At 59.2% G+C, this 12,203-nt stretch overlaps 1 protein-coding gene across 1 annotated transcript; it reads left to right on the forward strand.

Annotated features, from left to right (window-relative positions):
* The first annotated feature begins 5,675 nt into the window (after positions 1–5,675).
* BRD3OS (BRD3 opposite strand) lies at positions 5,676–11,596 on the forward strand. The gene is made up of 3 exons (XM_037127611.2): positions 5,676–5,856; positions 6,085–6,128; positions 6,469–11,596. Exon 3 carries the CDS (start codon positions 7,088–7,090, stop codon positions 7,340–7,342), a length of 255 nt encoding a protein of 84 aa, XP_036983506.2. The 5' UTR covers positions 5,676–5,856; positions 6,085–6,128; positions 6,469–7,087; the 3' UTR covers positions 7,343–11,596.
* Positions 11,597–12,203: the final 607 nt, after the last annotated feature.

The following is a 12,203-nucleotide window of genomic DNA, read 5'->3' on the forward strand; positions in this document are numbered from 1 at the left end:
CCCTCGGCGGGGGAAGGGTCAGCTCAGCCGAGGGGAGGCGTCTGCCGACCCTGCGGCCCAGGCCTCAGCCCTGCACCCGGCAGCCCTGCACCCTGCCCACCCGGGGCTTCCTTCCGTCTCCATGGATCTGCTGGTTCTGGACATTCCCACCAATGGAATTGCAGACCAGGGGGCCGTGGGTCTGGCCCCCTTCACTCAGCCCGGCGCCAGGGCTCACTCCTGTGGTAGGGAACCGGTAAGTCCTCCACTCCTGCTTGCGGCCCAATAAAACTCACTGGGAGTGGGGTCTCTTCTGACAGCCCGTTTTACGTGACCTGAAATACCACTGCCGCACCCTGCCACCCGCCCAGATGCTTACGGAGGAGACGCTTCCCATTCCGCTCTCGGAGGGGGGAGGGGGCACCCCGCGGTGCGTGTGTCGCTCACGCACCCGCCGGCCGGGGCACCGGCGCTCGTCAGCAACGCCCGATCTGCGTGTAGATGTCACAGAACCGGCCGCAGACCAAGCCCGTCGGTCCGCCCAAGTGGATTCGAGTGTGCTTAAAAGTTTGCCAAACACCGAATCGAGTGTCAAACGTTGAGTTAATTAAAATTAAATACAATTAAAAATCCGGCTCCCCAGTCGGGGAAGCCACACAGAAGAGCCCGGAAGCCACACGTGACTCGTGGCTGCTGCCCTGCTGGTCTGCGTGGGGCGTCCCCCCGTGAGCAGTGTCTGTGGAAGCGGGTTTTGTGAAACCCGCTGCCGCCCCGGGGCAAGGGGCCCACGGGGTCGCTGATGGAAGGGACTCGGCGCCGGGGCGGGCGCCCGTCAAAGCCCCGCCGCAGGCAGGAGAGCGTCCCTCCTCCTCTCAGCGGGGCGGCGCCTGGTCCTGGGGGTTCCCGGGGTCCTGGGGGTCCCGGGGGTCCTGGGACAGGCGCTCTGGCGGGTAGGTGGCTGGGCCCCAGGGCCAGCAGTGGCTGCGTCCTTCTAGTCTCTTCCCCACTCGGCCCCTGCAGCCCCCCCCCCACGAGGGAGTGGCCTTTCTACCCCACAGAGCTGGTCACGCTCCCTGCTGCCCGTGTCCCCACTGGCGGTGCCGGTCACATTAGCCGACAGGTGGGCGTGGTCCGAGTGTCTGCCGATGGGCGACGGACGGAGGGGAGCGAGGTCCATCAGAGGACGTGACTCGGACCTAGAAAGGAGTGCAGTTCTGATGCAGGCAACGGAGTGAACTGTTTTAATCCTCACCCGAGGATTAGAGAGAGAGGAAGGGAGGGAGAGACACATCGATGTGAGAGAGAAGCGCGCATCTGCTGCTTCCCGTGCGCACACTGATTGGAGACCAAACCCGCAACCTAGGTAGGTAGGTAGGTGCCCGGACCCGAACCCACTGAACCCACTGAGCCACGCCGGCCAGGGCACAACGTGGACTTTCCAAATCACTGTGCTAAGTGAGAAAAGCAAGACACCGAAGGTGGTGTCGTTGGCCACTCCACTTCCAGGAAGTGTCGGGAATCAGGAACCTGCAGAGACAGGGAGCGGAATGGCGGTTGCCCGGAGCTGGGAGGAGGGGCCGGTGGGGAGCGCTGTCCCCTGGGCGCAGAGTCCAACTCGAAAGATGGAAAGTTCTGGAGATGACGGTGGGGAAGGCTGTGCAAGGGTCAAATGCGCCTGACGCCGGAGCCCTGCGCTGACTCGCAGTGAAGAGGGTCGGCCCCCCCCCGCGTGTCTCCCTGAGGGATGAACACCAGCACCCGCGACAACGCGCAGAAAGACAGGCTCGCGGCACCGAGGAAAAGAAGGGAACTCTGTGAGTGGCGTGACTGCCTCCGTGCGTGTGAACCGTCCAGAACAGACGTGTCCCGGAGGGCCAAGACAGGTGAGTGTGTGGCCGGGCCTGGGGTGGCGGGAGCGGGAGGGCGGATGGTGCGGGGCCCCCTGGGGCTGATGCACACGGTCTGGAATCACACGACGGTGGCGCAGATACGAAAATTCTCTGTGGCTCCCACTTTGGGCTATTTTTTGTTTGCTACGGGGGCGCGCCCTTACTTGCCCGCATGACTAGGGGCTCCGGGCCCAGTGTGCGCGTCCCTTGCCCAGTCCTGGCTCCAGCTATTTCTCCCGGGAGCGTCACGTCCTTCAGGTGGAGAATATCGGAAGCGAGGTTGCAGCAGCAGGCGGGCCCCTGGCTACGGGGGCGTCCTCGCTCGCCGGCCCTCGCCGGCCACAGATGCGGGAAGTTCACGTGTGTACACAACCTGGGGACCTGCAGATGTCTAGCAACATTCCTCTCTGAAAGCTAAACACGGGCTTATCCCGAAGTCTCCAGCTCTGAGCCACCCCCACATGGACCCTTCGGGCCCCTCCCCTGCTTGCTGACCTCTCCCTCCCTGCGACAGCGACCCACCTGGCTCCCAACCCCGAGCCCCTTGTGTAGCGGTCGATTCCAGGGCACATGTCCAGCCCTATCAGAGCCGTGAACACACCCGCCACAGGAATCGATGCGCACTTTCAGGAACACACGCACTGTTAATGTTAGGGTTTATTCGTGACCAGTTTCCGAAAACCTTTCTACCCCAAAGTCACGAAGATGTCCTATTCTGCTATCTTGCTAAGTTGCGGTTGTTTCTCTGTTCTCACTTAGGTCTACCGCCCACCCGCTTCAGGCAGCGTGTGGGCTCGGGGTCAGGCTTCCCCTCAGCGATGCCTGCGTGGCCCTGGGACGGAGCGGTGAGACCTCCGCTCCCTCTCCCCCGCCCCACACCCACCACACACGTGGCAGTGCGGGTGCCATGCATGGGGGGGAGGCCCGTGTCCGTGGGCCCTGTGGCCCTGGGCCCTGTGGCCCTGGTGCCCCTGCATGTTTCACTGCAGCTTGGATGAGTCGGGCCAGAGGGACAGCCCTCACACTGACTTTCTCCTCCAGGAGACTGGACTCATGTTCCACGCTTTGCTTTTTATATTCTTTTCAGTTTAAAGAAATATCTTTTTTAATAAGTAAATCTTTATTTTTTTTTAAGATTTTTTAAAGATTTTACTTATTTATCTTTAGAGGGGAAAGGAAGGAGAGAGGGAGAGAAACATCAATGTACGGTTGCCTTTCGTGCGTTCCACAACCCAGGCATGTGCCCTGACTGGGAATCGAACCACAATCCTCTGGTTCACAGGCCCGTGCTCAATCCACTGAGCTACACCAGCCAGGGCTATGTATTTATTCTTTAGAGAGGAGAAAGGAGGAGGAAAGAGAGGGAGAGAAACATCAATGTGTGGTTGCCTCTTACAAGCCCCCTACTGGGGACCTGGCCTACAACCCAGGCATGTGCCCTGACTGGGAATCGAACCAGTGACGGTTTGTTTTGCAGGCCCCCGCTCAATCATCAGCTGAGCCACACCAGCCAGGGGTTAATTCAGTTTTTCATTTATTTATATTTAGAAACAAACCTGATGATTGTATCCCAGGGTATTATTATCCATACGGATATGGTTATTGCTTTCTGGAGTTATACTTTTTACACATAAGCATAAATGAAAGAATTAAAAGCATTTATATAGATACAGAATTAGTACTATCCATGTATAATGCGCACCTTTATTTTCCCCTCAAAAAATTTGGACAAAACAGTGCTCATTATACACCGCAAAATACGGCATTCAGTGGTTGGTTCTTGTATGTGACCTGTGACCTGACCAGGATGGAACCCACACTCTTGGTGTATCCAGACGGCTCTCTAACCAACTGAGGCTGCCTGGACAGGGCAAGCAAATCTGAGCCTCGTTCCTTGCCTTCTGAGAAGTGTTTCTCCACCGTGAGAGTCGCACAGAACTCAACACAGAGGCCGCGTGCTCTTTCCCTTCGGTGGCTGCTGCTGGGGAGGAGCGGGCCAGCGGAGTCTGGAGCCGCCCGGCCTGACCGCGCCTTCGTGCGTGTCTGCGGCCCGCAGCCTCCTTAGGGGCTCTCGCGTCGACGTCGCCGAGCGAGAGGAGCCACCGACGGTCCTGCCCTGGCGAGTCATCGGCGCTTCGGGGTCGGTGCTTCTTGGCTTCGGCCGAAGGTTTCGGGTGGCGGGTCCATTTCTTTAGCTGCACGGGTCAAGCTGCCTCTTCCTTCCCGTGCCCGTGTGGATACACTGTATTCTTCTAGGCATCGGTCCACTTAGCAAAATGTACAGACGTATTGACATCAGGCTGTGGACGGCATTATTTTATTACCTTTTTAACGTGTGCAGCTTCTGTTGTAAGCCCTCTTTAATTCTTTTTAAAAAAATATATCAGTACAGAGGCCCTTTATTTTTTCAGGCTCATCAATGCCGTGAATGCACAGCGAATGGGCTCCAGCAGCTTTTCTGCTGCGCATCTCTGGGCGCAGCAAAGACGGGCGCTTCGGGAGGCCGTCTCGGCTCCCAGAGCGCTTGGCCGGCTCAGTGCGCACCCCGGTGCGCTGGGCAGGAACCTCGCTCTTCACTGGTCGGTGCACAGCAGTGCCCCCCAGGCTGGAGGTGCCCCCGCAGACTCTTCCAGGCTTGTCCGGGGAGCGTCCTCCGGGCGCGGTCCTTTTCCAGCGGCGCCCATTCCCGGGTTGTCTGCAACGCCGCCTGCTCTGCAGACGCGCAAGAAGGTGGCCAAAGGCGCGCCTCCGTTTCTCAAGCCTGGAGAACATGTAGGTCGCCTTAGTGACCTTCCCTTCGTGTCGGTCGCTTTGGTGAATTGCTGGAAGGTGCCGGCTCTGTAACCCTTCGTGTCACTTTTGTGCACTTTCGGTTTGTTTTTTTCATCAGGGGTTTACTACTTTTATTAGTCTCTCGATCTTTTTTTTTTTTTGTATTTTTTACTTCATTTCTTCCCTCATCCTTAGTACATGTGCTTAGGTTAATTTTTGCTGTTGTTCACCCCTGACGTCTGGAGGTGAATGTTTACCTCTGAAATTTTTAACCTTCCTACTTTTCTAAGATAGGCATGTAAGGCTATCAGTTCCCCGCCCCGCCCGCCCCGCATGACTTTAATTGCAGCCCACGCTTTTGATATGTTGTAGTTCTATCGCATTTAAACTATTTTAAAATCTGTATCGTGGGCTCCTTTTTAGCCCACGAGACACTCAGAAGTGTATTTCGTAAAGATCGAGAGCATGGGCTTCCGGAAGGGCCCGCCCTGCGGCCGGCACAGGGACCACGCTCCGCGCCCAGGCGTCCTGCACGTGCCCGGGGACGCGCCGACACTGGCGCGCGGTCGGGCAGCGGGCCCGCGCCCGGAAACGTCCCGCGTCCTCGTGAAGAAGGAATCGCACGCGCGTGCGCCTGGGCTCCGGGGCGCCCGCGGCGTCATTTTGCTTAGTGGCGCTGGGGAGTCCGTTTGAATACAACTGCAGTCAGGAAAAGGGCGGAGCCACGGTGAGGGCTCGCAGAGTTGGGTCGGCGGACGCCGACAGCGGGCCCAGACGGTAGTAAATTATTTAAAAGCCACTGCATCGGTCGCTGGGAGTAAAAACGCGAACGGCAACGGCAGCAGCGAAAGGACACGAGCGGCGGCACAAAACCCTCTCGGGAAAACGCTCGGACCCGCAGCACAGCGGGAGGGCTCCGCCCCCGCGCCCCGCTCCCAAACCCCTCCTCCGGCGACAGCCCCGCCCAGGAGGCCGCGCTCAGGCCCCGCCCCTCGGGGCGATCGATCGCTCCGGCTCCTCGAGCGGGCCTGCGCGTCCGGGGCGCTCGGCTCGGCGCTACGCACGCCTGCGGCGCTGCCATGGAGACGCGGCCCTGGGGCCAACTGGTGCTGTTGGAGTCCGGAGCGCCGCGCTGCGCCGCGCTGCGCCCCGCGACTCCGGCGTCTCCGAGAACCTCGCCGCGAGGGTGACTGCGGCACGGGCGGAAGGGCATAAGGTGTGGGGAGGAGACCCAGAAGGCTGGGAGGCGGCGGGGATGTGCCGTAGGGGGAGCCGGGGTGCGGGTCGGCCGAGGGGGACGTGCCATGGGCGGATCCAGAACGCAGGCAAGGGTAAGGGGACTCAGCAGCAGCCGAAGTGAGGCGCGACTGGACGATGGGGAAGGGGCGGCTGCGGATGCTGCCTCGTGGGTTTTCACCGGGCATCCTATTTTTTTCTGGTCCAGGGCCTTCCAGATGCCTGGAGCACAAAGAAGGCGTTGGTGGCTGGGTGAGTACCAGGCCGGCCTCAGCCCGTCAGCCTAGGCGACCGCCCTGGCTGGTCAGGGGTAGTTCTGGAAGCAGCCCTTGGTGACCTGGGCCATTTTAGGTTCTCAGGACTTGTTTGACTGATACAGACACAAACCCTCCGATAAGTAGAGTGCCAGGATGCCCCGCCCCTTCGTTAATTACCAAGTAGGATTAGGCTTCGTCTAGCTAATCCGATAGCTACGGATACTTTGTGTCGTCAGTGGCCCGTTTAACTCTCTGCTCTGGAGCTAACGAAGGTTCTGTGTCATGAAATCTGCCACCGCCACCGCAGCCCTTGACGACACGTCCGTTTCTTGCAGTATCGCCTTGAGGAAGAGCTGTCCACTAGCCCCACAATGTAAGGCTCAGAGCAGCGCTGCCTCCGCACCCCGGACAAGTCCCAGATTCCCCTGCTGCCCAGCGAGCTGATCTGAGCTCTGCTCAGGGGAGACCAGCCTGGGCGCAGCCATCGTCCGTCTAGCCGTACCACGACCTTCCAGCCAGGGTGGTGCAGTCATCTTCTCAAGTTGAGTGTTCCACGCCGTGTAGTCAGAATCACAGTAGACACCTGTCAGTTCCTCCCCCCAAGGTAGGTGCCTCGTCCCAGTCACCTCCATACCTAATGAAGTGCCCACAGCTGTCACCATCAAAGGCTGTCACCAGAGAGCCACCGGACCTGCTGGCCATTCAGTGGTGGTTCTTAAGTGTCTTCAGAATGCTTGGAGGCTCCTCTCAAGTCTCCTCCAACACCACCCTCCTAAGGGTGCTGCCCACCCACAGCCTGGACCCTCACCTCTACCGCTAAGTTAACTAAAGAATCCCCAGACCCAGCAGGTGCAAAGCACGTTCATCAGATGGTCTAGTAGTGCAAAGCAGTTGGGAGGGTTGGCCCAGGGCGGCCGCAGGCTCTGCAGCCCAGGCAGGGGACTCCGGCCCGGGATGAGCAGCCGAGCCCCGCTGGCAGAGAAAGCCCTGTCAGAAGGCTACGCCCGGCGGCGGTACAGGGACACCTCCCTGCTGATCTGGCAGCAGCAGCAGCAGCAGCTGGAGTCCGTGCCGCCCAGGACCTACCTGAGCAGGAGCCGCAGCATGTGGTACTCACAGTACGGAAATGAGGCCATCCTGGTCCGCGACAGGAACAAGCTGGAGGTCTCCAGGGACACAGGCCAGTCCAAGTTTTGCACAATTATGTGACCGCATAGTGAACACCGGACCCAGATGCCACACAGTGAGCCTGGGCCTCGTTTCCTTCAGGGGCATCATGGATTTCCAGGCCCCCCGTGAAGACGAGCTGTGGTGTGAGAACCCGCGGCCCCCAGGAGTGGCTCCAGGCCCCTGGGCACAGGGCCGGTGCAACAGGCCAGCCTGGCCTCCCCACTGCCCCGGAGCTGCAGGCCCGCCAGGCCATGCTGCCAGGCCTGCTTTCATGTTAGGGTTCCGATAAATCAACCCAGAGGGACCCTGTTCCCAAACAACCTTTCACGTTTGGTGGGTTTTTTAATTTATTTTTTTCAGTGACAGTTGACATTCAGTATTTTATTAGTTTCAGATTATAAGTTGTTTTCCATGTTCACTTCTGCCTAAAGAAAGGGTCAGATCTAGAAAACAGGTGAAAGCCAGTCTGTGTTTCGACCTGGCCGATGAAATGACCACCAGGCAGCTTCCACAGACTAGAGCACTTGCAGGCGAGCACATTCCACACACGTTAGGGAAACCAGACCTTACTTGTAATTTCCACATCAGTTCCTTCCAGTGTCTGGGCCCCAGCTGGGAGGCCGTCGCAGCCCCCACCGCCAGCAGGGCCTCGGTGCCCGTCACTGTGCACACAGGTGGCTGAGGCCCCATGAGCAGCCGTTGTGTCCCTGAGAAAGGACATGCGTCTGCTGCAGCTGAAGCCGGTGTGGCTTAGACACAGGGAAGCCCCTGTGGAAGGTGACTTTCCTTTACTATCGCACACAATAAACGCTGCTGGACTCTCTTCCTGCACATTTTACCCCGGCCTGCGTGCCGGCCTGGCCGTTCTCAGTGGTCTCTAGTGACACTGACACCCCACACAGACATGCAAGGGGCAGAGGAGCGGCCCCTGCCCAGAGACACCCAGCTGCTCAGACATTTACCTTTCGCTGTGACCGTCTGACGGGCAGGAGGGCGTCCTCACTGCCGCTGCGCACGCAGCACACCCCGTGCATGCTGGGCGCAGTTCTTTTGGCAGTTGGGTGAGCGTCTTAGTGACCAGCACCCTAGAAGTGGCCCTGGGGGTCCCCCATGTCTACGGCACGCCCGAGGCCTGGAGTCCAGCTGCTTCGGCGCCCTGCTGGAGTCACAGCGCAGCTCGGCCCTTCCGCCCCAAGCAAGGCCTCGGCAGGGAGGGCACACCTGCCCAGGAACCGTGACCAGAGGCGCCCAGTGGACGCCTCTGTGGGTTTAAGTCCTGCCTGGGAAGAAAGGCGACCTCAGAGGACAGGTGCCGTGCCTCCCGGCTTGCTGCACCCCCAGCGGCCTCGGGCTGGGCCCTGGCTGTGCTCTGCCCGTGTCTGCACACATCAGTGTGCGGGCGACCATGTACTGGGACCCTCGGAGGACAGCTGCCACTAAGCCACTTAGCAGGCAGACACCTACAGCCTGAGGCCAGTCTGGCACAGCCAGTCCTGTCCTTGGGGAGGTGGCTAGATGAGGGAGGGGCTGAGCCTGGACAGCGGTGACATGGGCCAAGGAAACACAACACCAGGCTGACACTTAGGTGACAAGAACCTTTCTTGAAAATGCTGTAGGCACTCTTGTTGTGAGGCCTCATTCACTCCCCACTGAAGCCGCGGGGTGGGAACCTTGGCACCTGAACTCACTTGATGTGGGTACAAGGCAACGCCCACTGGGCCGCCGTGCAGCTGTCTGGTGCCAGAAGTCTCACGAGCACGCACGCCGCCCAGGTGCAGACAGAGGCGCAGGAGGGACAGACAGGTCTGTCTGGAGCAGAGGGACAACTGAGTGAGGACTTGAAGCAGCAACCCACTCGTCTGTGGTGGGCGGACATTCCAGAGAAGCACAGAACTGGAAAGACCGGGGCTTGAACTCTCTTTGGCAGAAACACGACGCTCCCCGGTCCCTCCCTGCCCAGGCCGAGGGGCGGAGCCGTGGACTCGCCGTGTGAAACTGCTGTGTGAAACTGCTTTCGGAGGCTCTGGCTGTTCCCGCCTCGTCTGCACCTGGGAGGGGGGAGCAGGAGCACCCCGAAAGCACAGGAAAAGGCACAGACAGGCACCTTTTTTTTTTTTGGCTTTTATTATGAAAACGAAACAAAAGCCCCAGGAGGAGGGTCCATGATTACCAGAAACATCAAGAGTACTTTCTACCATTTTTATTCGGTTGTGTTGAAGCCAGCATTGCAGTAAACAAGCTAACACTACTTACATCGGACTCATTTGCAGTAACTGACATTTACAGGAATATACTAGAAACGGCACTAAAAAGGTTAAGGAAAGTTACGGTAAGCCGGCATGCACACCATACAGAAAAGTAACGCTTTAAATATAAAAAAGGACACTCGCTGGAGGTGTTACACGTACTGAGGAGCAGCCCTACTCGGGATGGATGGGGTCGAACCTCGCGGGCCGTCCCTCCCCGAACAGCTGCGAAAGGCGTGGATTCGCAAAAGAACAGGAACGAAAACAGAAAAGAAAACACATCTCGCGGTATGTGAGCAAGATGGCGCCTGCTGCCCAGGACATGCAGCCTGTCCCCTCGGTCCACGCGGTCACGTCCCCAAGAGTGTTTCCAAAGCCGTCTCCAACACGTGGCCAACCCACGGAGCCTTTCCCCTCGAAGCCGCCCTGCAGGCCCGGCCCTGGAGCCCCTCCACTGTCCGGCTGAGGTCTTCCCAGGACGGATGGAAATGACCCGCTGCCACGGTGAGCTCGAGGCGGGGAGGTGCCCCAGCCCGGAGGGCGGTCAGTGGTGACGTCTGGACGGAAAGTCCAGGACCTGCGGCCGCTCAGTGGGTACGGCAGCCCCCAGGGAGCCATAGAAGCCAGTAGCCTCTGCCGGTGACAGGAGGCCCGAGGTTGCACCATGGCGCGTGGAACCAGTGGAGACACACGCTACCAGGTTCCCACTGCACTTGCCTCGAGGGCCACATGCTTCTCCCGCTACCAGCTCCCACGGGTGGCCCTTCACGCCCCAGGCACCACGCAGGTCCCCCGTTGCCCGCTGAGCACTGGCTGCGCACGCCCACGCGGCCCCCTGTGAGACCTGCGGTGTACCAACTCCTCGGTCCTGGTTTAAATATGCCATGAAAGACCGGTTTAGAAAACCTTTGAAAAACAAGGGTAACTTTAAAAAATGGTAAGTTTAAAATCCACTTACATTTTTATTATAAACAAAACTTAACAGTTTAACAAACTGGCTCAAAACTCACCCAGTGTAGGATCACCAGCGGTAAGAACGATGGCACCCCACCACCCACGCCCTCAACCCAGTTCTCTCTCCGTCAAGGTACCCGCGGCTGAGAGAGTCGATGCGATCAGAACCACGTTGGGGTTTTTGAGAGACTCACCACCCACGGGGATGCTGCCGAGAAGCCCCCCTACCAACCAGGACTTGCAGAAGGCAGGCGCCACCAGGCAAAAGGCTGGGCAGACGCCCCACGCCCACGAGGTGCTTGCAGGCGTGTCTGGACGGGAGAACGCTGTTTCGGCCGTTTCTGCTCCACCGAAAATGCTCGGGCAGGGAGCCCCTTCCTGGAGCCAGAGGCTCTGGGCCCCAGACACGGGCATGCCAGAGAGCGCCCGGCCAGGCCGCTGCCAGCGGAGGAAGCCTGCCCGGGGCACGGGGAGGTGACAGGCGCCCCATCTAGGGGCCTGGAGCCCAGAAGGCCACTGTGTGTTCTGGGCCGGTGCTCAGACCCTGGGTGGGCTGTGGGGGGCATCCCTGCACTCAAAGGCCACGTGGTGGCCTCTGGGAAAAACAAAACCAAAACATAACCTTCTGTTAAACTCTGTATATTATTAATATTTTCTCTTACAATAGAAAGTTAAAAATCAAGACTTAGATTTACTATACATTTGCTTCCTCTCAGGTTACAAAGCTTACATTACACAGCTGCGGGTCCCTAAGCCGGCCTCAGACACCCACAGAGACCGGAAGAGCACGAACAACCAGGCAAACCCAACACACGGGACGCGCCGGGCGGGCGGGGGCGCCGTCCCTGCGCGTGTCTGCGCCCCACACACACATGGACGAGCGACGACGAGGCCCCGGCGCCGGCAGCGCGGACGGGACTGAGCACCGGCCGGGCCGAGTAGCACCTGGAGGGGCTGGGCGCTCTCGCCAACCACGAGAAGGCCCGCATCTCCGCTGTTTGTAATGCGTTTCTTTTGTTCTGTTTTTCTTTTTTCTTTTTTTTTTAAAAATGACCAATGGTGTTAATAAATAAAGTATTCCTATATACACGAACTTGGAAAACGGGTCCGGAGTGTGCGGCCACGGCAGCGCAAACACAAGGCGGGACACACACACACGGGGCTGGACTTGCGTAGAAAATTGCTGAACCTTACAAAAAAGTCTTTTTTTTTTTATCCTTTTTTTTTTTAAGTTGAGGTAAAAGTTTCAGTGTCTGCTGCACATGCAGCCGCTGTGTCCCCCCCGCCCGGGGGGGGGGGCTCCTGACCCACAAAGGTCAGAAACGCTCTGCACCCCCCTTTCCCGCGCGCCCACCTTCACCTGCCGCACCCGCGCAGCTCTGCCGGGAACCTCCACGACCCCCGGCCCGCCCGGCGCCGACCGGCTCCGTAGGCACACGGTCCTCGGCCGCGGGTGGTGGGGTCGACACTCGGGGCCTGGCCGCGGAGGACACCACCTGCTTGCAAAGCCAAGAATCCACGTGCAGGGCCTCCCCAGAGAAACTGCCTCCGCACAAGCGAGCTTTGCGGACCGGGTGAGGCCTAAGGAAGGGGGCTTGCCAGGAACGTCCCGCTGACATCTTCCATGATTTCTATGGTTACCAGGTTAGCGTCTGGAGCTGCCATCTCCGAGCGGCCGAACTCAGCGGCAAAGGAAGGAC

The sequence above is a fragment of the Artibeus jamaicensis genome, unplaced genomic scaffold (genome assembly GCF_021234435.1).
Source record: "Artibeus jamaicensis isolate MK-2021 breed Jamaican fruit bat unplaced genomic scaffold, CSHL_Jam_final contig_471, whole genome shotgun sequence".
NCBI lineage: Eukaryota > Metazoa > Chordata > Mammalia > Chiroptera > Phyllostomidae > Artibeus > Artibeus jamaicensis.

What these genes read in the sequence shown, in the direction of transcription:
- BRD3OS (XM_037127611.2), top strand. Translation starts at nt 7,088, where the DNA reads ATGAGCAGCCGAGCCCCGCTGGCAGAGAAAGCCCTGTCAGAAGGCTAC.